The sequence below is a fragment of the Clavelina lepadiformis genome, chromosome 5 (genome assembly GCF_947623445.1).
Source record: "Clavelina lepadiformis chromosome 5, kaClaLepa1.1, whole genome shotgun sequence".
Taxonomy (NCBI): Eukaryota; Metazoa; Chordata; class Ascidiacea; order Aplousobranchia; family Clavelinidae; genus Clavelina; species Clavelina lepadiformis.
In genome coordinates, this window is record NC_135244.1 from 24,442,910 (window position 1) to 24,465,212 (window position 22,303).

Here is a 22,303-nt window from a genome sequence, read left to right on the forward strand (position 1 = left end):
TAACGCTCATTGTGACCTCATAAAGGAAGAATGTCATATCACACAGATGAACCGGAAGATAAGAAACCCAGTAAATATCGATTATGATATCATAAAAGACAAGCAGTGTGACGACACAATTCTTGTTCTTAAAGTTGCCCGGCAAGCGAAGGTTGTGTCGCCCGAGGCCGCAACTTTAAATAACTTGCGAGGAATGCAAACAAGTTGTCCGCTCGATTTTACTTAATTGCTCGTCAGAGAAATAACCGGAACTGCTCGTCGACGCTGACTTCCATTTCCTGCGGTCATTCCGGTTCATCGCTATTGTGACGTCATAGATCTCATCTGTGCCGTCTACTTGCGCCCACTTGAGAGGTTTCCCATTAAAGTCGCGTATCAAGCTCAAGTAATATTTGTATTTTACGGCGACCGGGATTCTATTCTCGGACGGACCGCGATCATCGCCTCCCCCCTCTTTCAATGATTTCGACGAAATCTTCGACTCGCTTTTGTCAAAATCCGCTTCTTTTTTACGAAGTTTTTTCCCAGATTTCTTTGTGGATTTTTTACCGGAACTTTTTTTCTCTTCCTCCAAACTTCCTGGTTCCCACTGAATTTTATTCCCGTTGACGTCATTAAGCTTGTCCAAATAATATTTGTATTTCACAACGATACCCTCTGACGTCATCGTCTTCATTTGACATAAAATAAACTTTTATTGAACTATTTCGCAAAACGCATTCTAAAAATCTTCATTTCAACTCAACTTCCTAAGCAAGAGGCCTGAATATTACGTCATAAATTAAGCTCTGTTCAACAAAAATAACTTAAATTATTCTGAAGCATAAATTCAATTATGACGTTACAATCTGGCAAATCGTTCTAAAACCTGATGATCTCAAACTTTTGCAGCCGCTGAAGTAACGTTGTTTTTCAAATAATCGATATATCGCGATTTTTCGTGTAACCCCCCAGGGAGGATATATCTGTGTTTATGTCAAACTTGGAAAACACGTCACAACATACCGCGATTTGGAGACCACAAATCTCTGTGATGCCCAACATTTTCAGAACGCGCGTGGTTTAGATTAGAACATTACGTCGCAAATATTTCTTGCATTTGGTCGTTATCGATCCTATTACGTCATGAAGCTTATACGTGCGCGGGGCAGAAGGAAATATTGAAATGGGGTCGGGTTTGATGAGAGCAGATATTCCTGCGGTGGCGGAACTCATATGTCGACATTTCACCACAAACAATGAGGCAGACCTGGTGGAACAGACAGACGAAGAGGCAACATATGCATCAACATTGGGGTGGAGTTAATAAGCTGAAGCCTGCGCCCGGCGACGTCGGTAAGTTCGCTTCCCGGATTGTGACGTCATTAACGATGCCGGGAAACATTACAGAAGAAAAAAGGTTTAAAAAAGTAAACAAGCTGAGAAAATTTTGCGATGTTTACGCGGGAGTAAAAAGCTCGGGTGAAAGGTCGCATATTTTCACGACCGCATCCCGGTTAATAATTAATAAAGGGCGATCACGTCCTGTTCAGCAGAAGGTCGTCACTTGCAAGGAATCGCGCCACGAGCAGCCATGAAAGTTTTATTCGCAGTCGATGGGAGCGAGATCGCCGAGAAAGCCTTTGATTGTAAGTTGACGTCATAATATTTACGCTGAATGACTTCATTGTGACGTGGCAAGTACAGTCGAATCGCAACGATAAATGGCGCAGTAAGCTATGACGTAAATTCCTTTAAAAGTGTTAAAGCTAGTCGAACGCGTTTTTCTGTCACGTGATCAAACGCTATAAATTTTGTGATTCTTGTTGTGTCGCGCCCTCAAGCGGTCGGTGTAGCAAGGTTCAACTTTATGAAGATTTCGTGTATCAGTGAATATTTTTTAACGCCATCTTGTGTGCAGGGTATCTCGAAAACGTTTATCAGGATTCAAATTTTCTTGTCATCGTCCATGGAAGGGAAAACCCCCAAATACCGACTCTAAACTTCACAGGTAAATTGCAAATTTAAATAAGTTATTCGACAATGTGATGTCGTTGTTGCTATACAGAGGGGGCGGCCTTTCCCAGCGACGAGATCACCCGGATTATGAAGGAAAGCAACCAAAAAGTCGACGCTCTCGTCGATAAATTTTCCATAAAATGCTCCGAGAAAAAGGTGAGGTTGCTAGCATACAAGCCCGCTAGGTACATATGGTGTAACTAGGTACGTTTTATCGCAGATTAAGTTCAAAGTTGCGCTGGAGGGCGGGAAGCCCAGCAAGCCGGGCGAGACAATTCTAGCTGTAGCAGACCAAGAGGGTTGCGAGATGATCGTCATGGGGTCACGTGGTCTGGGCACTATCAGACGAACTCTGCTCGGGTCAGTCAGCGACTACGTCATCCATCATGCCAAGATCCCAGTCATCGTCTGCCCCGTATAACTCGCCACTTGCATGAAATATTTGCATTGATTTTCTAATTCTGTGAAATAAAGCTTTCCTAACACTGACTCTCTGGCGCCAACACGCGACAGTATTTTGTTATAATTTTATTTTTAAGCGGAGAAAGTTTTGCGTCATCACCAGCCCCCCTTGCCTTTCTTCTTCTTTTTATTGACCGGTTTCTTCGCCTTAGCCCCACCTCGCACCTGGGTCGGTTTAGGGGAATTCACAGGGGTATTACCCTGGCTGCCAGACACAGACCCAGGTTTGGGTGAATTAGGAGCCGCCTGGGACGGGCTGGGGCCACTTTTCTGAGACATGTCACTAAAAATAAAACGGGGGGAGTGAGGTGCCGGTCATGAATGGGCTGAAGTGAACTTAAAGTGAAGTTAGGGCTTACTAGGTATCAGAGAGGGTGACGTGTGAACCTTGCGTCCCCTTGCCGACCCCTCGCTTCCTGTCCTTGCGCTTGCCCTTGTAGTACGACCTTCAATAGACATCAAATGTAGGTAACGACTACATAGAAATCTAAAATTCGTACAAACCTTTCACGAAGGGGGAACCACCGCTCGGGGTCTGGGGTGAAGTTGGGTTCAAAGTTCTTTGGGACTGGGTTTTTCTTTTTCTTCTTTTTTACTTTCTTCGGATCCGGAATCAAACTGAATTCCATCAACATCAGCATATATTCTAAAAAGTTACGATGTCTATGTGATCAATATTTACCTTCCTTCCGAGACGACATCTTTCTTCACCGTGGTCTCCATGGCAACAGTTTCTTTTTTCTCTTTTAGTTTCTTCACATATCGAGGAGCCAATCGGCTGGCTCCTCGCTCCAGTTCATCGACGTTGACGTGAACGGAGAGTTCGGCCAATGAGGGGAGACCTTTGCTTATTCTAAAATAATGCTGTGATAAGGAAATAACACTTTTAATTAGTATGTGATGTCACTAAAGGTGGATTGTTTGATCATAAATGCATGACAAAGGATACTGGTGAGCCTTAGAAGTGTTAAATTGGGAGTAAGCGTAGATGAGCTTGGCGAGGACTTTAACATTCTTCGGGTCGAGTCTGAAACATAAAGAGGAATCAAATCTGCATTTGGGACCACGTCGGACATTTGATGACTCCAACGTACCTCAACATATCCTCCAGCACACTGGCACCCTCTTGTGGCTTGTTATGGTCAAGATTAAACTTTGAGCTTTGCCACATGAGGTCGAAAAGGAGTCCAAGTGAACTCTAAAGAAAAAATGAATTTGAGAAATTTCAATGAAAAGATCAGAATTGTGGCAATCCAACGCTGCTCACAACATTATATTTAGAAATATTTTAGTTTCTATAAAACCGCCACAATTTTCAGCATCAGACGGACGAGCTCCATGAGGTCAACAATTACCTTTTTCTTTTTATGCCACTCGACTGCCCTCGTGAATAGCTTTGACGTCATCTCTGGTTCCTTTCCCTGGGCTCTGTAAAGATTAACGAGACAAGACACAACAGCAGGCTCGTAACAGATCTCCGGCAAGCTCTCAAGTACACTGCAGGACTCTGCCAGCTGTGAGCAGAGAATTAAGATGAAAGGTCGACTCATGTCATGGGCCATGGATAGAAATAACGAACCTGGCCTTGACTCAACAGAAGCTGGACAAGCGCCAGTTTAATGTTTTTCAGGTCAAGATCATCTGACGATAAATCTGGGTCAGAATGTTCCGAGATAAAATTCTAAACGAAAGAAGTCAATTCAAACTTTTGGCCACTTTAGGTTATGACATCAGAAAGCAAATCACCTACAAAGGGGAATAATTGTGAAGGAGCATCATTGAGTGCTTACCTTTAAATAGTCGATCGCTTTCGATGCATTCTTCTCTCGGCAAAGCTGCATGGCTTGTATCAAGCTGGGCACGCTGCTCGAGCGATGTTCCCGTTGCAAACCTTTCAAAAGTTTCCTGCACGCGTCCCACTGCACATGGAGTAAGTGAGTGAGCGAGGTGCAAGAGAGCAGGAGGTGCGAGGTTGCTTACCTGGTTCGAATACATGAAGAGGAGGGCTCGATTAAAATCGATGATTTGTCTCTGGAACGGGACCAGTTTATTTTCGACCCCGCTTGCAATTGTTGCTTTCATTTTCTTCTTTGAATCGAAAACATTTTGCTCCTTTGTCATAGAAACAATATAACAATCAGCACTAAAACCTTTTTATGCGCCATGAAATGAGGAAGTAGTCAAGGGCACTTTACTTTGTTGATTGAAATAATGTTGTTTGAGGCCACGGCAACCATGGCGAGGTCTGAAGGTCGTGACCTTATGACCTGGTTATAAATTGCCAGCGCCTTATCTTCATTGCCAAGAATTTGAAGGCAGTATCCGAGCTGAACTCTACAAACAAGATGGCTCCGAGTTAAAACCACCCGACAACTCACAGCAAGTTTGAGAAGATTGTGGGAAATTGTGTTTGTGTCTTTAAACAAGGCTGCCAGCCCAGTATAAGGAAACGAAATTTTAGAGAAAGCTTTAGCCACTGAATTCAGTAATTTGGGTTGAACTCGGTGACAACTACATTCTTGCATAAAATTTTCTCTAAAGAAAGACAATTGGTAAAATAAATTCTTTAGAAGCTTCAAGAAAAGACAAATATCAATCACGTTTCTTAAAAACTACACAGTCCGTTGCCTGCAGAAAAGCATGATTGCATCAAAGGGAGTAAAATTTTTGCTGGAAATTTATTGGGCATTGGAAAACGCCTTAACTTGGTGTCGTGTCTGTGTTTCAAGATCTTTTGTCCTGTTTCGAATGGTCAATGGCAATTGCGCTTAATGGGACTCAATCTTTGAAAAGATTAAAAACAACTCTAAGCGAAGTTTCAACATAAATCCACCAAATAATAAACTTAATGAAATTTGTACCTTATCACAGATGTCTCAGCTTCAATGTCTTCTGCTGTTATGTCAGGATCCCCCTCGTACAACTGACGACATGAAGCCTCAGCTTGCTCCAACAAATCCTTTGCCTCTTCCACCTTACCACGTCCGATCAACCAGCACGCTTTGTTGTACAGCTGCTCGTACGAGTCCGGCACGAACCCGATGTTTGTCTGCTTAGGATTGAAGTCGGTCAAATTATGCAAAAGTTTGAAAAAATTCTGCGACAAGTGCACTCAAATGACCTCAACTCCATGGAAGGCGGAGAGAGCGGCATGCACGGCCGACAAGTTTGTCTTCCTCTCCTCATCATAGTCATCCGAGCAATCTTTAATCAATCTTTTGTAGACGGTGAGTGCCTCCTCGTAGCGACCGAGCTTGTACAACTGCGCAAGATTCCTCGTTAAACTTTTTGATAAAATTAATAGTTTTGGTGGAATCCTGCCACTTGCCACTCACCACTTGTGCTTTGAGCTCGTTCAACCTGATGTCGTGCTCCCTCGTCTGGTTGATTGTGGCCAACGCTTCTTCAGACAGCAGGAGGCGATATTGGCAATAAGCTTTCTCAAATATCAAGACACTATCAAACGAACAAAGTTGGGGAAAAATATTACTACAAAGTCTGGTTCAAATTAGAGGATGTGGCAGCAATGTGCTAGTAATTAACTCATCATAGTATGAACAGCTGCAGCTGCAGTTTTACTTGTTGATTTGTTCCGTTGCTTCAATGAACTTGAGAGTTTCACTGAACTGGTTCATCTGCAGCATGGCCACAACTTTGCAATGCATCGTATCAACATCTCCGTTGCCCTCTTTCGTGTGGAGAACTAGACACAGAATTCAATCATTCATTTTATTTTTCGCCATAATTGTGGGGGACAACTGTGCATACCCTGATGGTCGAACATATCGGATACAATCCACCACAACTAAGGCAAGAATACGTGGCAAGGCCTCGAGGACAAAATAAATGCATCATAATAAATAAGTTGAAGACATTTAAAGCATGAGCACGGCCACCAAACTCCAATAATTTTATTCCAGAGAACATTTACGTGTCCCTTGAAATACAACTTAAATTGTAACGAGGTTTACTTTTGTTTGCAGCTTTCAGAGCTTGTCTGTAATCCGATTTGTTGATGGATTTGTTCAGGTCAGAATAAAGATTGCTCAGATTCTGCTGGGTCGCCATGATTTCAAACAGATCAATGTTAAACCCTCACCTGCTTACCACATAACTAATTAATAATAATCCATAATTATGTCGTGGACTTAGTTTTGCATTTGCCCTACTGATGGCTCTTAATAGTACGGTATGCTTACGCCCTACTGGAAAGTTTGCTTTCAGTGCACTGGATGAATGCACCAACAAATGAAATGGCAAAATTTGCACCACACCATCGCAGTACTTGTAATATATGGAATAACTTCTGATATAAGGTAGGCCTAGAACTAGAATTCTTTTATTCAAGCCAACTTTTCTCCGGCACATCAAACAATCTTTCCAATACGGTGCTCACGCGTAAGACGGCATGGCTCGCAAAAATGTAACCAGGGTTGGATTCCCAGTTGTGCTATCATTGTAATATCTTTGAGCAAGGTGTTTACGTGCTTGTTCTGGTTCAGTGGTCTTTCGATATTTATCTGCCTTCTATAGCGTTTTTAAACAATAGAAGTTTAACTGAGCACATGTTAGAATGTGCACCCGGTTTCGACTCTTTGGCTGCCACCCCGGCTCTTTTCTAGCAGCCTCCAAAATCCATGCTTACCAGCCACCAGGCCGAGTAAAGAAAACCTGACCATCGTTCAATGACCTAATGTTGGTGGTTCCCCCCAAACATCATCAAGAACTCTCTGGTTCATGAGAACGTAGAGCAAAAAGATTTGATGATTTATTAGGAAGGTGGGCAAACTGCGGCTCGCCGACATGTTTTTTTGTGGCTCTTCTAGATGAATAGTAATATCCATTATTGTTCATTATCCATACATTGTTTACAGTATTTGCATTGACTTTACCTATTTTACGGCTCGCTGGTATTTGTAGTTTTCCGCAAGTGACTCTTTCATTGAACAAGTTTGCCCACCCTTGATTTATGACGTCTTGATCTTATCCAATGTGATGTAGGATAAAATAAAAACAGAATTAGATTTCATAAGTTATCGGAAATGATATTTACATACGATATTTCAAATTTTGCTGCACAAGCTTTCCCTCCGCACAGTTTATGGCGAAATAAACAATCCCAAAAAATGGGTAAGTGCTACCTATCAATACCATTTCTTTTGACATTGAAGAAAAATTGTTTTGGACGAAACCTTGATTGATATACAGTGTAAAAATACATCAAGACTTCAATCAAGATTCAAATAAAAAATTAAACAAATCTCGCAGAATTTGAACTTCTTTAATTTAATCCAGACCTTGTACAGTGGTGAGTGCAAAGCCTGATGGTTTGTTTTTTGTTGGATGTCTATGATATTTGCAATCGCTCATGCGTAAACGACACTCGACGTGGCTTTACGTCATCATTTGCAGATGTGGCAAATTTGATTCACTTCGGCTGGTGGTTGGACAACTTATATGCATGCGAAGATTCTGTGTTTTCCCTTGATAGCCTGGTATATATACGATTACTCATGATTAAGGTTTTTACGAACGGTGTCGTTTGTTTGGTAGGCCTATGGTAATGGTCGGTGCCGGATTAGCAATGTACCAAAAGTGGTATTTGCGGATCTAGTATACAAGTGCGCAACCAAATGATGTCACAATTCTAGTAGCTATAGGGTCTAGGCTAGGCTACTATACGAAGACATTCTATGCTTGTGCATTTGTATAGTAGACCTACATTTGCTACGGACCTCGAGCTAAAGCCATCTTACGACAAAAAGATTGGAAAGTGTGTGAGAAGAATACAGCAGCGTTGATTGCAGCAATTCCCAATCAGGGTTCGTGGAATAGTTGCAGGAGGGAAGTCCATGATGATTTTTAGGACAAAAATTTTGTCAAACAGTTTGCAGTTAGTTTTGTTATTAAATGTTTAAGCCCATCTTTACATTTGCATCAACAAAAGCTAAATCATGAGCCCAATGACATTATTATGACATAATCCTCTGCACATACGTTACAGTACAAAGGCAGAATACGTGGTAGCACAGAGGTTCACTTGTTTCGGCCACATCTTATAACACAACACACCTGATGAAGTAAGCTCGAGTTAAACAATTAAATATTCACCCTTACAATTCTACAATATATTCTGCTGTTCTATCAGATACTGACGTTGACACAGTTCAACCACCATTAACTTTAAACATATCATTTAAAGTGTACCCTATTCAAACATTCAAAATTGCTTTTGACTTCGAGCGTGACACGCCCAGACTTTGCAGACGCAAGATTTTGCGTTTTTTTGAAATCCTAAGACGCGTTAAAACGCTCAAGTTTCTCTAAATTAACTTTTTAATCATCTCTGTCTGGTTTCTTATCGTGTCAATGTAAGCACAAAGCTTCATGTCTGGAAATCATTTTGTAGCCTACGCTGTAGCCCTATAACATGGTATAAAAACCTGTTTAAGCAAAAACTGTTTGTCCATTTTTACTTCATAAAATCGTGTGGAAATGTATTTTAAGCAAAACAAAATTTGTTTATTTTGTTTGATTGTAAACATTTTTTTGTTTATTGATGGACACTTTTAATCGTGGGTTAAAAATTATGCTGTGAAATTCTACATTTGCGTCTACGCGCACTTTGATGCGCCGATGGTTTTATAACATACTGCGTGTCCTTATTTTGAACCTTGCAACTTACAGCGCATTCTCGGTGAGGAGGTGATTTGTTCTTTTCGCATCTTTCTTCTCGAGCTTTTTTTACTTCTTGGCGAAATTTATGTTTCCTGCACAAGGCACTTTGAGAGAAAGATGCTAAAGTAAATCCGGATACTTACAGTTTGAACCTTATTATTTCGTATCTATTGTTTATTTCTTGTCATTTTGAACAATGTATAGTTGTTTCAAAGTAATAAAATATATAATTTCGTTCACCGTTGAATCGATGGGATTGACAGAGACACATTTTTATTTTATGAAAGTGATAATTAAGCGTATTTTTTGAGGGGTGTGTTCGCTTGATCTGTTCTCCTAGGTAATGTCATTTAGCATTGTTGTATGCGGTGTCTGCATGAAAAACAACAGCAACGGTATTGTGCATAGCATAAAACTCCCAGAAGATATAAAAATTTTATATGTTTTCGATGTAGACTTAACGGTGCATGATTCATCCAAGTCCGTTGCACTTAAACTCTTGCTATTAGTTGAAAATTTTCCTGCATCTCAACATGGAATCGATGACATGTAGCTACTTTTGCTTTGTTTCTCCATCAAACACTTCTTATTCTTTTTATTTAAACTAGAAGGTGTTAATCTTCCAACAGGATGTGACCTCTGACCAAGCACCAGCCTTAAGACCAAACTAAAGCAGTTCATGCCAGAAAGTTGACAAAAAATTCCACTCAAGAGATTTTGAAAGATCTTCTGCATTTGTCTAAACTTTTGTGTAAAATATTAAGTAAAATTTTTGAAATAATCGTGGAACAACAAAGAGCAAGTCACGTTTGCATAAAAGCGCATGATGTCTGATGTCTCTGTTTGCAGGGTGGTAAGGTGCAGTCATGCGTGTGATAAATATTTTAAGCATCGGTTTCGTGTATTTTGTGCTGGCCAGTGCAGAGTTGATCAACGAAGATGTGAATAGGGTCATAGACCTCCGATCCCATCTGGTTAAGGTCACAACTACTGTGACCTTAAGAAACAGGGGTGGCCCAGTGTCAGAGTTCAAGTTCATCGTTGACCCAACACACAACAAGCAGCTGGCACATATCTCATTCACACAGGTTGGTTTCCATTAAAGTACCAGCAAATACGATCATTGAAGAATGTTTTTGTCACAATGTTCAGCGTTTCCACTTGATTAATTGGAATTGAAAGTTTGCCATCGACTTCATATCCGGTACTTTTCGGTCTCTATTGGCATTTTCCTATTTGATAATGTCTGTGATGTCACAATTACTTGCATGACTCATCACAGGCCGATGACGAGGGGAAAGTTCTGAAGAAAGTTTCTTCGGGGTCTGATGACAAATTATTCGCTGTTACCCTCCCATCCAAGCTTGAGAACGACGGAACTTTCCGATTTACTGCTGAAGAAGTTTACGCAAACGCGCTGAGTCCATTTCCAAAGTAAGACAAATCAATCAGTGGAATAATGTAACCATGTTGTTTATGGGGCCTTGTTATTTAAATTCTAAAGCATTCTTTGAATTAAAACTCAGGGAAATCACTCAATCTCAGAACCAGCTGATGGTTTACCGTGGCAACCACTTCTACTACTCACCATACAAAAGTGACAGCCAGTCCACTGCTGTTGAGCTGCCTTCAAAAACTGTTGAGAGTTTCACCAAGTTTGGAAATCCCGAGAAGGAAGAAACAACGATCAAATATGAAGGAACAAAAGATTTCGACAACGTCCCTCCTAACAGTCAGGTGGGTTAAATTAACAATATGATATCTATGGCCGTGGTATTCTAGCTGATTTCATTCTCGTACAGTTGCATGGATTCCTAGACAGCGGTTTAAGGACGACTGTAAACGAGTGCAATTCGCATTATTCACCTTTTGTTTAGAACTCAATGAAAATTCACTTCGAGAACAACAACCCATTCCTGACTGTGAGCCAATTGACTCGAGTTGTTGAAGTATCGCATTGGGGGAATATTGCTGTGGAGGAGTCCATCGATGTCCGGCACACAGGGGCTAAACTCAAGGGCTCTTTCAGTCGCTATGACTACCAGAGAATGCCAAACAGTGGTGCGGCTTCTGTCAAATCTTTCAAGACAATTTTGCCCGCCGCTGCATCAGATGTCTATTACAGGTTTGCTGATGGTCCGAGTAAATTTGTTAACTTAGCTGTGTAGGCAAAGTTTTACCAACATAGACATCAGCTAGTTGATGTTGCAAGCTGCTGATGGATGAACTGCATTTGAATCAAGCGTGGCCTGTTTATTGCAATGTTGGCAACTTGCCGGCCGTCGTAAACATTGAGCAGGAATGTCATTGGCTGACAACTAGCTCATCTCTGTCCCATTGACAGGACGATAAATACTCGACAATTTGCACTTGTGCACCACATAGTGTCCAATGTCACTCTCTGGTGTTTGTTGCAGGGACGAAATCGGCAACATATCGACGTCAAACCTTCTAAAGACGGATGATTCGGTGGAATTTGAGATTCGTCCTCGATACCCATTGTTTGGTGGTTGGAAGACTTTCTACTACTTCGGTTACAACCTGCCAAGCTACGTTCACATCTTCATCAGAGGTCGGTCGACAAAATCAAAACTTTCCACGATGATAAACTTCAATTTATTTCGTGTAAAATTCGCAAAAACATTGAACTCGGTACAAGTTGAAGTTGACGGCGGATGAATCTTATTCGCAGGTGACCTCCATGCGCTGAAGATGAGGTTTGTGGATCACGTCATGGATGACCAGATGATCGAGGACTTCACTCTCAAGATCATCTTACCGGAGGGAGCAAAGTAATCTTTTATCCTGATCCGGGCATGCTGTCGTGACATAGAAATCAAAAGTGTTTTGTGTTCAGGAATATCAAACTTGACACCCCGTACCCCGCCGAGCGGCTTCCAGACCAACTTCACCACACCTACCTCGACACGGTGGGACGACCAGTGATCATTGTGAGGAAGTCGAACCTGGTTGAGCAGCATATTGAAGACTTTGTCGTGAGTTTGGTGCAAGGAAATGGGCAACATAGACATCAAAATATTTATCCTCGATTACTCTGCAGCTCTCGTACAACTTCAATCGGATGTTGCTGCTCCAGGAGCCTCTGCTCATCTCTGCAGCTTTCTTCCTCCTCTTCTTCACCGTCCTCATCATTGTTCGACTTGACTTCTCCATCGCCTACGACCAGGCATCCGAGGCCAAAATGAGAGTCCAGGGAGTCATAGAACAGGTTTGTGACTGCGTAATGAGTCGCCATAGGAACAGTGATAACCGGAAGCATCTTCCATCCAGGTGCAAGCTCTCCAGGCGAGGAGGGAGAAATGCTACGAAGCGTACGAGGCAGCCGTGTCAAAGTACAAGGTTGGTCAAATGACAATTATTTGTTTGGTAGTCGATGACGTAAATCAAGTTGAGTTATGGCTTGTAGGCATCCAAGGACCATACGACATTCGTGAACACGAGAAAATCAATCGAAAAAGACCACAAGGAGGCGACAAACAACATCCAACAACTGGTGATGAAGGTCCGGGAAGATGCGATTGACACCGCGGACAAGGTAAGTCAAAGCATTGACTCATCCGGATTCTTTTGTGACTTTGTGAGGTTTAATTGATCAGTCGAGTCTGATCCTGTCTCCGAGGAAGGAATTGATCGCGAGTTTGATTAAAGAGGAACAGGCAAAGCATAGAAAGTCAGGCAATAATGAAAGGAGAAAGAAGTGTGCGATTGTTTCAGTCAACGAAGTGTTTGATGTCTATACCAGGCCTCAGTACCTCAAGATCAAGCTAGCTGTGGTGAGCTTAGACAGAGCAACAGAGATGCTTGATAGTGGGCAGCAGGAAAACTTCTGTTTAACTTAAGTTGAATTGTTTTATCTTTGAGTAAAGGTTGGGAACCTGAACCACATTGATGGGACTTTGAGGGACAAATACTCGAGCATGATGCAACTTGCTGAGAAGCTGATCAGTAAGAAGGTGTCCCGCGACCAGTACGTGGACCAAAGTGGGAAACTCAACAAATCCATCGACGATTTGAAGGAAAAAGCGTCGGAAACTGTCGACAATCTTCTTGTTTGAATTAGTCTTGTGCTTTGTCTCGCTCGAAAGAATTTGTCTTGTTTAAAAAATTTCCAAATTTATTCGGTTGCATTTTGTAAGTTTGTTATCGGAAGCCACAAAATTTTGAAGCTGTGATTGCGAGTGGTGTGTGCTTATGTCAGCAGAGCCAGCAGCAAAGTTGAATGAAGCCTTTAAATCCCTGGTAGCTCGTATCGGCATATGGGCTCCACTTTGATAATTAACACTGATCCCTGTTGCAGACGAGATAATTTACAAAACAAGAATTTACTTCTCATAGGTCTAAAATGCACAGAGGTGGGTGGTCGGTTCCGGTGTTATTTCAAAAAAGTAGTTCGGTACGTTTTGAAGGACGGATTCTGTTGCAAGTGCAATTTTTGCTACAAATATTACCCCGGTTTAAAAAGTATGTGAACTCACTCCTTGCGAGTTTACTGGACATCTGTAGATTAAAAAACTACAAATCGCTAAAATTGGCGCTAAGGTCATCATTTAAATCCCTAGTTGAAATTCTTCTAAAAACCTTGATAAGTGATTGATTCTCCGCTATTTTCTAGAAGTACCGCCCATATTTGAAAATAAACCACTCCTCAATGATTTTGATAACTCTGCAAGGAATGGTGGAGAATGCGACTACTATGAAGTAGTCCACCGGTCCTGCGTTGTCACCAACCACTAGATCTAACCACAAGCAGGTAGTATTATTAATGTTTATTCAATGTTAAATGTGCGGCAATTCACCAAGCAGCATGAAAGGTAAATCGATTTTGCTGTGAGAAAAAGTTAAACAAAGGTGCTTATGACACCAATATGACGCAATAATTTATAAAATGGCAACAAATATTGTTTAAAAAGATTAAAACATTTCTCACAGAAAGAAAGATTGAAAATTGCACTATGGCATAGAAATCTATAGAACAGCAAAGAAGAACAATAATAGAAACTTGCAGGGGTGGATTCATTGAGCTAAGGTATTAGCTGGAAACCTGACTATGAAAACTTTCTCGTTCAAAAATATAATCAAGCGCAGAGTCGACATCGTTGGTTATATGCGACGGCATGCAGAGGGACACGTCGAACTCCATGTCTCGGGGGCCGTGGAAGACTGGAGGAATTTGATAACTACTCCCCTGGTGTTCAATGTAATCATATTTTTATTAAAAGCCACACACTTGTGAACCAGATTATGACGTAATAAACTTACCCCAGGCAACGGTGAATAGACTCCGGTACATACTAGGATGGATTCACACGTCTCGACTTGTCTTTGTGAAAGAACACTTCGTGATTGTGACGTCACCTGTTAAAAAGTGAAAGAGGTCAGAATGACGAGTTCAGGTCACCGACAACCTTTGAAAGTGAAATTTACATCAGAGTCTTGCCCAAGAGCAGCACTAGTGGTGAGGCTACGGGTGCTGGGATGCACCTTGCGTAGCGACGAGGGATGAGCCGGTGAATGTGGTTCGTTGACGACTTTCCTCTGGAAAATAAGAGCCGAGTCACCTGAGAAGTAAACATTTGCTGCATCAAGAACACCGACTCACCTGCTCCAGTTGCTGCGATTCCTTCAGCCTCTTGTTATACAAGTTCGCTCCATAGATATCTGCCATCGGGTTGTCACTGAGGAATAATCGTGATGAAACAATGAAAGCTCAGTGATGCAACAATGCTATGTATCTCACCCAATCGCATAGAGGGTCTTGATAGGAAGCTTGAGCCCCATACTGGCAGCTTGCCTCATGATGAGTTTCTCGGCGTAGTAGTAAGTTATCTCGCTCGGCTTGCCCATAAGAGCTGTGTAGGTCAGAGGTCGCCCGACCAACTTCTGGTAAACGCTCTCCAAGCAGTGTAGGAAGGTCCCGTGTCCAAACCTGAGTCAAACCATCGTCACTCCAAGCAGCAGAATTTTTGTTGATTTATTGAATCAAACCACGGATGTATTTTGAAATGCCTCTAAGTTTATTTCAGTCCAATTTTTTCTTTATGTGCAGCAGTTAACAAATTTAACAGTCAATGGGAAATACATAAATTGAATCGGGATTTTTGAAAACTTTTTCAAGTTTACTTGCTCCAAGGAAATGAACGAAGTTAAATATTTTCACATTTACTTTTTAAAATGAGTCGATATACCCCTAGTTATTAAAGTAACAACTAATTGGGCATTCTTATATAATAGCACTTATTATGGTATTGCAATGAAACGTAAGCATTAAAATGCTTTGTTCTGTGAAGGAGTTTAAAGGAATGATTAAGCTCCCAGTGATATTTGAACAGTGAATCAGCTAAACACGTTGCATAGCAATAATTCGTCACTATGTTTGCGCGACTAAAATAGAATGACATCATGTGACGTGTGTCACGTTGCAGTGATCAGGAAACGCATCAAAGTGTGTCATATTAAGCATCGTGATGGGCATGACATAGCAAGCACGCTTTGCTTTACATAGAAACATCATGATGATAAATGCCGCTGTGCTGCCCTCACCTGGGCATATGGCTGTCCGACATCCAGAGAAGGTCCATGTTGCAGGCTAAGATAGGGAGGTGATGTTCGTTGTTCGCAAACTCACACACAGGGTTCTCTAGCACCCCGTGTGTCAATAACACATCAATGAGGAGTTGCAAGTTGGTTTCCCAACGCACAGGCTCTCCGAACAAAACAATCGCTTCAATTTTCGGGATGTTTTTATGGGCATTATTTGGAACCTAATATACAACAAAGTTGATCTAAATCATGACACAACAAACTAAATGTAGCTGTATGGCTCACTGTCTTTGGACGCCTCTGGTGGTCAACCATGTCTAAGTTGGGGTAAGCTTCTCGTATTTCTTCAATTGTCACTGTATTTGTGAAACCAATTTTCTTGGCAATTTCTTCTACCGGGCCCTGGCCTGACAAAAGCACGCATTTATCGTGATACTCCTCGAACATGCGTAGTGGGCTGTGTGACATCATCACTGGGTCTGAGGTTATCTGCAAAAATTTAACACTAAAATCTTGCTTGAAAACAACCAACCACAAATAACAACTAAAAATCATGAAATCTCAGCTTACTTCTATGTCGAGTATATCAGACAGTTGTTCAGCTTTCGTTTTTGCGAGTGCGTTCCCTGCATTCGTAACAAACACTGTTGGAACTCTAAACTTTCCATTACCATTGAGAAGTTTGTTCTGGAAAGCTCGCTTTGCAGCTAGAATTGGCTTCTTCCCACGAATTAAAACACCATCAATGTCAAAAAGCAAACCAAAGCCCGGTTCCTGCAACAAATTTTAAAGTTGCGCAAGTTACTTCAAGCTTCATAGACCAGATATCTTGAAACACACATCGATAGAGACATGCGCCCACACTATGTATACAAGATTATGTGCTTTAAAGCTCACAAATGGCACTCGACGGTATTCCAATTTGAAACTTACAGGAGCAGTGGAAGATTGAAAGCAATGATTACACCTTCTTATGTGATGTCTATGAGCAGCGACAACTCTTTGAAACAAAGAAGTCGACATGTTTTAATTCAAAAATTATTTTTGGGAAGGAGTTAATGTCACTGCAGGAAAATTTATACATATAAACCAAAACCCCAAGTACTTGTAATTGAACCTAAATCCTGTGAGATGAAAGAAGTTTATGACAAAAATCTTCAACATAAAAATTACATAAAGCAAGATATATGTTATTTTAGTAACTGTCCATCAAATGCAACTTCTACACCCCAAAGTCTTCTATGACAACTGATGGCCTGAATTGGGGTATCGTAGCTGATTAAAACAATCCATGGTGTTTTAATATAACTGGGTTTTCTGTGTTTCAAAGTTTAACTGGATTTGATATGATGTGAACCATGAAATCAAGCATCAAACAAAACTTCCACCAAACAATCAAAGCATCACACGACGTCTGCATAATGGTGACTTGTCCATGATACAGAATATATCCATAATACCATACACTCAGCTAACACTTGTACAACATGCAATTTCTAACTATTCTTGTTATAGTGACTTGAACAGGTCTACACATGTAGTCTACACATATATACGTCGATCAGTGTTACCATCAATTTCTGGAAGTTTGTGAAATGATTTTCTAATGGCTGTCACTGTATCACTCAAAGAAAATCTGGCTGTTGGCTACAGGGCTATTTTTCAGCTCCGTTCTAAGCAAATGTTATGACATAACCAATCTGCAGTGTTTGGCAATAACGCGCTGAAGTGCAGTATTTATGCGGCGGCATACTTAGGGTACATTAATGTGCACAATTACAAGCACTTAGACAATCAATCATGGGCACGGTTTTATGCATTTTTACATGATTTATCGCATGTTTATAACAGAGAGGTCATACAGAGTCACAGGGGCTTGTTAAAGCATCAAAACCTGCACCTGACAGCTTGCGAGCGCAAACTTTTATCTTTTTTTGACCCTAAGACCTTGTCGAAAACAAAGCTCAAAATAATTACTTGTAGTGTAGATTTACTAGCCTAAATTATCTAAATCTAGATAGCTATTTAACTGAAAATAACTAAAACCAACGCTTTGTATAGGTTATATTCTTTTTCCGGGTCTAGTGCATAAGTGCACAACCAGATGACGTCATAAATTGAGTAGCTGGGGTCTAGCAAAGGCAAGGCATGCAAAGGAATCTTGTGGTTGTGCACTTCTATATTAGACGCATGAGTTAGCCTAGTTGCCTAGAACTGCTTAAAGGTCACCAGAGATTGGGAGAAAATTCTATAAGGCTTGGCCAACCGCCAATTAATTGTTTGCACGCAACCGCTTGTAGGCCTAGTTCTGCTTTAACCTCAGAATCAATCAATCAATGCTTTAACTACAGGTTATACCAAAAGAAAAGACAAATTTTATCGCAAATCAAGGAGACGAAACTTACTTCTGCAACTCAATCTCCTCACTGAAAGGTAAAAGACTGGTGCTACGTAACAAAGGGTAGCGGAAGGATGACCCCCAGTAACCCCATTTTGACATACCGATGAAAAACGCCTCTGCGAATTGACCAATCACAACAGAGATATTGCGCAAGTCATTCGAGCGCGATGATCCAGCTGTTTTCTTAAATAAAAGAGAAATTGCGACAGATAGTGGATGAATTCCGTTGACCACTTGCACATTTAATGACGTTTGTGGTGATGATGTGACGATTACGTCACGAGTCACGAGTTGTTTTGAAATGTTTGGAATTTAATTTGGGATATTGAAATTCATTTGTTTACCAGATTTGAGTTTTCCTTAATGACGTCAGATAATTTCCTCGCTTGAACTAGCTTGCCACATATATATACTGTTGTAATGTTTACGATCTCCCCTTTTCCCTTTTACCGTCTCACGTGCTACTGAGCGTGATGTAACATTCAGCAAGCTTTGCCCGAAGGTGAAAGCCTTCGTGTCTGATAATAAATAAAAATGGGAACTTTATAAGTTAGTAATTTGTATAGACAGAATCAAGCAACTAACAGCATTGTCACGCAAATTTGAGAAATGAGAACTCATCAATCGAAGCAGAAGCAAAACAAGTCACCAACCATCAATCGTCCTCGCTCATATATCAACAATTACCGCCAGCATATGCGGACTTTATGACAGATAGGTTCCTTGTGTAATACTTCACACGAGTAGTGCACAAGCGAACTATTAATTGTCATAATGACTTAAAAAAAGTATTTGTTCTTTTTCGTCTAAAATGGACAATCGACCATTTTGTCAAACTATTTGCACCTGCCCAGTAACAAGCTTACGCGAAACACTGGACAAGAAAACTGAAATTTAACTTTTGTGCTTTTCATCACAAAGCTTTCGCAAACGAGTCGATACATTGCATAATTTTGATATTTTCTCCAATTACCACAAAGTTGAAAGCTTGATTGCGATTGAAGTAATATGCCATAAGTGCAAAAATCTTATTCATTACAAGTTGATCTGACAAGTTTCGGGCATAAATCCTTGTCCTTTTTCCGAGAAATATAAACAAATAAATCATACAAGTTATTTCGCAATGAAGATACGGAGGTGCTCCGCCCGAAAGTAGCTGCGCAAAAACGCGCTAAATTTAAACCTTGCAGACAACTAAGACACGAATAGAAAATACAAAGTGTGACAATAAAATCTATACCGATATATGACGCGAGGACGTTGTTGAGAAATAAGAGAAGAAGTGATGATACTATAAGCAATCTTTGACAGGGCGGAGAAGAATGACAAACAAGGAGGAAGGATTTGCCACATCGCCCGCACTGAAACAGGCGGAGAAGTTCAAGTACATGGGATTGTACGTCACGAGCGATGAGAGGCAGAACACCGAATCAAAAGCCCGGATTGACAAAGCAAGCGCAGTCATGCGTGAGCTTCCACGCTCGGTCGTCATGAAGCGAGAGCTTTCTAAGACTGCATAGCTCTCAATCTGTAAGTCAGTGTTCGTCCAGTTCTCACCTACGGTCATGAATCATGGACCGTGCAATCACGGGTACACGCTTCGGAAATGGGATTTTTAAGAAGGTTTCTGGTGTAACGATTTTAGATCAAATGCGTAGCACCAAAATCCGTAAATATCTAAATGTTGGGCCCCCACTTCTTCGAATGAGAGACCCCAACTACGATGGTTTGGTGATGTCACCAGAATGCCGCAAGCTTGCACACCGAGTCATGCTTACCACAACAACCGGTAATTACCAACGGGTCGACCAAGAACTGGGTGATACGGTTACATCAATGACCTGTCCTGGTCACGACTTAGTACACTTACGCCTTTAGACGAACTTTCAGACGTGGAGAAAGATCGCGAACCAACTATTCACCTGGAGTTCCTACCCCACGAGAGAGAGAGAGAGAGAGAGGAAAGATTTGCAATGATGATGACACCGTTGGATAAAGATGATGACGTAATGATAAAGATCAAATAGCTCAGGGCACTGACTATATAGGGGTGGGTCTAGTTGTAAAGTTTAACTAAAATTGAAGAAGATTTTGAAAATTCATTGAAAAAATGATCGAATTCAATTGTTTAATGAGGGGGACTTCGTGGATCTTTCATTTATTTTTACTTTTTTGTAAGATTTTGAAGTTTTCATCATCATTTAAATGTTTAAAGGTCGATGCATGTGGGGCCGATATTCGGACAATACGATACAAAAACATCAAAAAATAAACGGGGAAAAATATGTGTAAAAATAAAAATTGTGGAAAAATATTGTGGTTTCATTCTCACGATGACGTAATTTTATTAGAACAGCAAAATAAAATAGAATTTCTTTTCAATAACAATTGCTCGATATTTTTTAACATTGGCTGTGAGAACGGAAAGAAAGATGCTTGCCTTGTCATAGCAAAACAAGAGGAAAATATGTTGGCAGACAATCAACGAATAGGAAAAAATGGCAAAGCTCGGAATCTAAAAACGTGCAATGCGTTAAGTGTACAGTGGTGCTATAACGAAGCGAGGTTAGCCACCAAACCCAATAAATGTTTACATTGACAAAAATCACTATTAACTAAAACAATAAGAACACAAACACACCATAACAAAATTACTGAAATTTAATAATTTAATCGAAACAGACAAGATGAATGAAGAGAATAGACTTGCGAGGAGTTGCTGATGTGAACATGGATGGCTGAAATAAAACCTCACCAAAAGAAACAACATCATACGGATCAGGATCCTGTTTCTTGTGGCCATTGTATCAGGGCTCTCGGGTGCACAAGAAGCATGACAACTAATATAAAATTATAGGATGACCTCAACGATCCCGCAAAGAGCACAATTCCGTATAAGCTACAGTAAAAATAACAAAAGCTCGTTTAAATCCAAAGCTAAATAGGTCATGTTATGCGACAACAGCATAGTATAGCGCAACGCATAATATAACGCCTATATTTGTTTTGTTGAGCTGTTTCTGATCAACGACTGCGGATAACTTGGTATCATTTTATTGGCAAATAACATGTGCCGAAGCTCAGGCATAACTTGACGTGGAGAGACGTCTCAAAAGATCGTCTGCATGCCTCTTTGTCTGAAAGATGACTGTCTTGAAATTACAACAAGGAACGAAGAGAAATAATGTTTGGGCAAATAAACGTGGTGCCCTGCCGCCACCTAGCGGATATGGTGATGAACACTATATAACACTTTCCTTCCTTCGAAAAAGTGAAACGTGGTACGCAATTTATCACTAGATAAATAATAAAACTACTGAGTTAATGAAAACATAGAGGGAGGAAGGAAACAGTAAAGAGAAAGTTATCGATCTTACGTCGGCAATTTTAGACATTTGGAAACCAATGTAGGCTATGCCATATGACACAATATACGGCAAAACCGTAAACAATAAGGTTAAACAAGTTTCATGTTTACGCTACTATGCAGGCGTGATAAAAAGGTAGCAACAACTGCGAACCATCAAAGCTACAGCTCGAGCCCCGGTAACCGAGATCGCCTTTGTGCAAGTTCCGTTTATCAAAGCATTTTTTATTTTATTTTTTTTTCTGTTTTCCCCGAACTTGAAACTGTCCACCAGGTCCACTAAGAGCAAGTGTCGTTACTGCCTTGCCCAAGGCAATTACAACGGTATGGCGCCACTGGGTATCAAACACAGAACCTGGGCCGCGTATTGCTGCTGATGCTGTATTTCATTTTCTTTTGTCGTATTGCTTTGGAAGAAAAGTTATTATTAAGGTTTTTTAAAAGTTACAAAGAAGATAAAGATACGCTTATCTTTATTTTAGCCAATATAGCTTTTGAAAGTTATTCGACAAAAATAGTCCATGAAGTGGTTATATGATTTAGTACAATGATTTACGATTTATTTTACCTTTTCAATTAAGACATCACGTCACGCTTAACTGATTTCTTCTGTTTTGCGACGTCTGTTTGTCACGTGACAATTTCCTCGTGACAGTGAGGAAAGTTTTTACAGAAATCTCCTGAATATTTATCCACTTTAATCGGTTTTCCACTGTAGGATCCATTGTTTAATTGTAAGAGCAGGTGATATATGAAGGGTTGTTACTGTTGATTGGAGTTGATAACCTTGTTAATAGCGTTGGTATTAGTAGCAATAGGTAGTTAGCTGGTATGCT

The 22,303-nt window shown here is 40.7% G+C and overlaps 4 protein-coding genes across 4 annotated transcripts; 2 read left to right on the forward strand and 2 right to left on the reverse strand.

Moving 5' to 3' along the window:
* Positions 1-1,524: 1,524 nt before the first annotated feature.
* Positions 1,525-2,487, forward strand: LOC143460587 (universal stress protein YxiE-like). Its single transcript, XM_076958166.1, has 4 exons — positions 1,525-1,628; positions 1,901-1,990; positions 2,048-2,154; positions 2,219-2,487. Exons 1-4 carry the CDS (start codon positions 1,574-1,576, stop codon positions 2,417-2,419), a joined length of 453 nt encoding a protein of 150 aa, XP_076814281.1. The 5' UTR covers positions 1,525-1,573; the 3' UTR covers positions 2,420-2,487.
* A 36-nt stretch (positions 2,488-2,523) lies between these two features.
* Positions 2,524-6,565, reverse strand: LOC143460586 (signal recognition particle subunit SRP72-like). Its single transcript, XM_076958165.1, has 16 exons — positions 6,432-6,565; positions 6,040-6,163; positions 5,796-5,916; positions 5,582-5,722; positions 5,322-5,509; positions 4,656-4,794; positions 4,441-4,572; positions 4,251-4,379; positions 4,040-4,141; positions 3,816-3,974; positions 3,555-3,658; positions 3,410-3,487; positions 3,143-3,313; positions 2,965-3,078; positions 2,820-2,906; positions 2,524-2,743 (listed from the first exon to the last, which is right to left on the reverse strand). Exons 1-16 carry the CDS (start codon positions 6,526-6,528, stop codon positions 2,557-2,559), a joined length of 2,073 nt encoding a protein of 690 aa, XP_076814280.1. The 5' UTR covers positions 6,529-6,565; the 3' UTR covers positions 2,524-2,556.
* Positions 6,566-9,963: 3,398 nt separating this feature from the next.
* LOC143459335 (dolichyl-diphosphooligosaccharide--protein glycosyltransferase subunit 1-like) lies at positions 9,964-13,337 on the forward strand. The gene is made up of 11 exons (XM_076956435.1): positions 9,964-10,226; positions 10,421-10,572; positions 10,665-10,875; positions 11,016-11,263; positions 11,556-11,710; positions 11,831-11,930; positions 11,996-12,134; positions 12,200-12,367; positions 12,430-12,498; positions 12,566-12,694; positions 13,026-13,337. The coding sequence occupies exons 1-11, from the start codon at positions 10,005-10,007 to the stop codon at positions 13,212-13,214; spliced, it is 1,782 nt and encodes a 593-aa protein (XP_076812550.1). The 5' UTR covers positions 9,964-10,004; the 3' UTR covers positions 13,215-13,337.
* Positions 13,338-13,910: 573 nt separating this feature from the next.
* On the reverse strand, positions 13,911-16,844 carry LOC143459336 (haloacid dehalogenase-like hydrolase domain-containing 5). Its single transcript, XM_076956436.1, has 9 exons — positions 16,633-16,844; positions 16,270-16,473; positions 15,985-16,188; positions 15,700-15,920; positions 14,897-15,085; positions 14,759-14,834; positions 14,584-14,694; positions 14,419-14,514; positions 13,911-14,344 (listed from the first exon to the last, which is right to left on the reverse strand). Exons 1-9 carry the CDS (start codon positions 16,720-16,722, stop codon positions 14,189-14,191), a joined length of 1,347 nt encoding a protein of 448 aa, XP_076812551.1. The 5' UTR covers positions 16,723-16,844; the 3' UTR covers positions 13,911-14,188.
* Between the last annotated feature and the right edge of the window lie 5,459 nt (positions 16,845-22,303).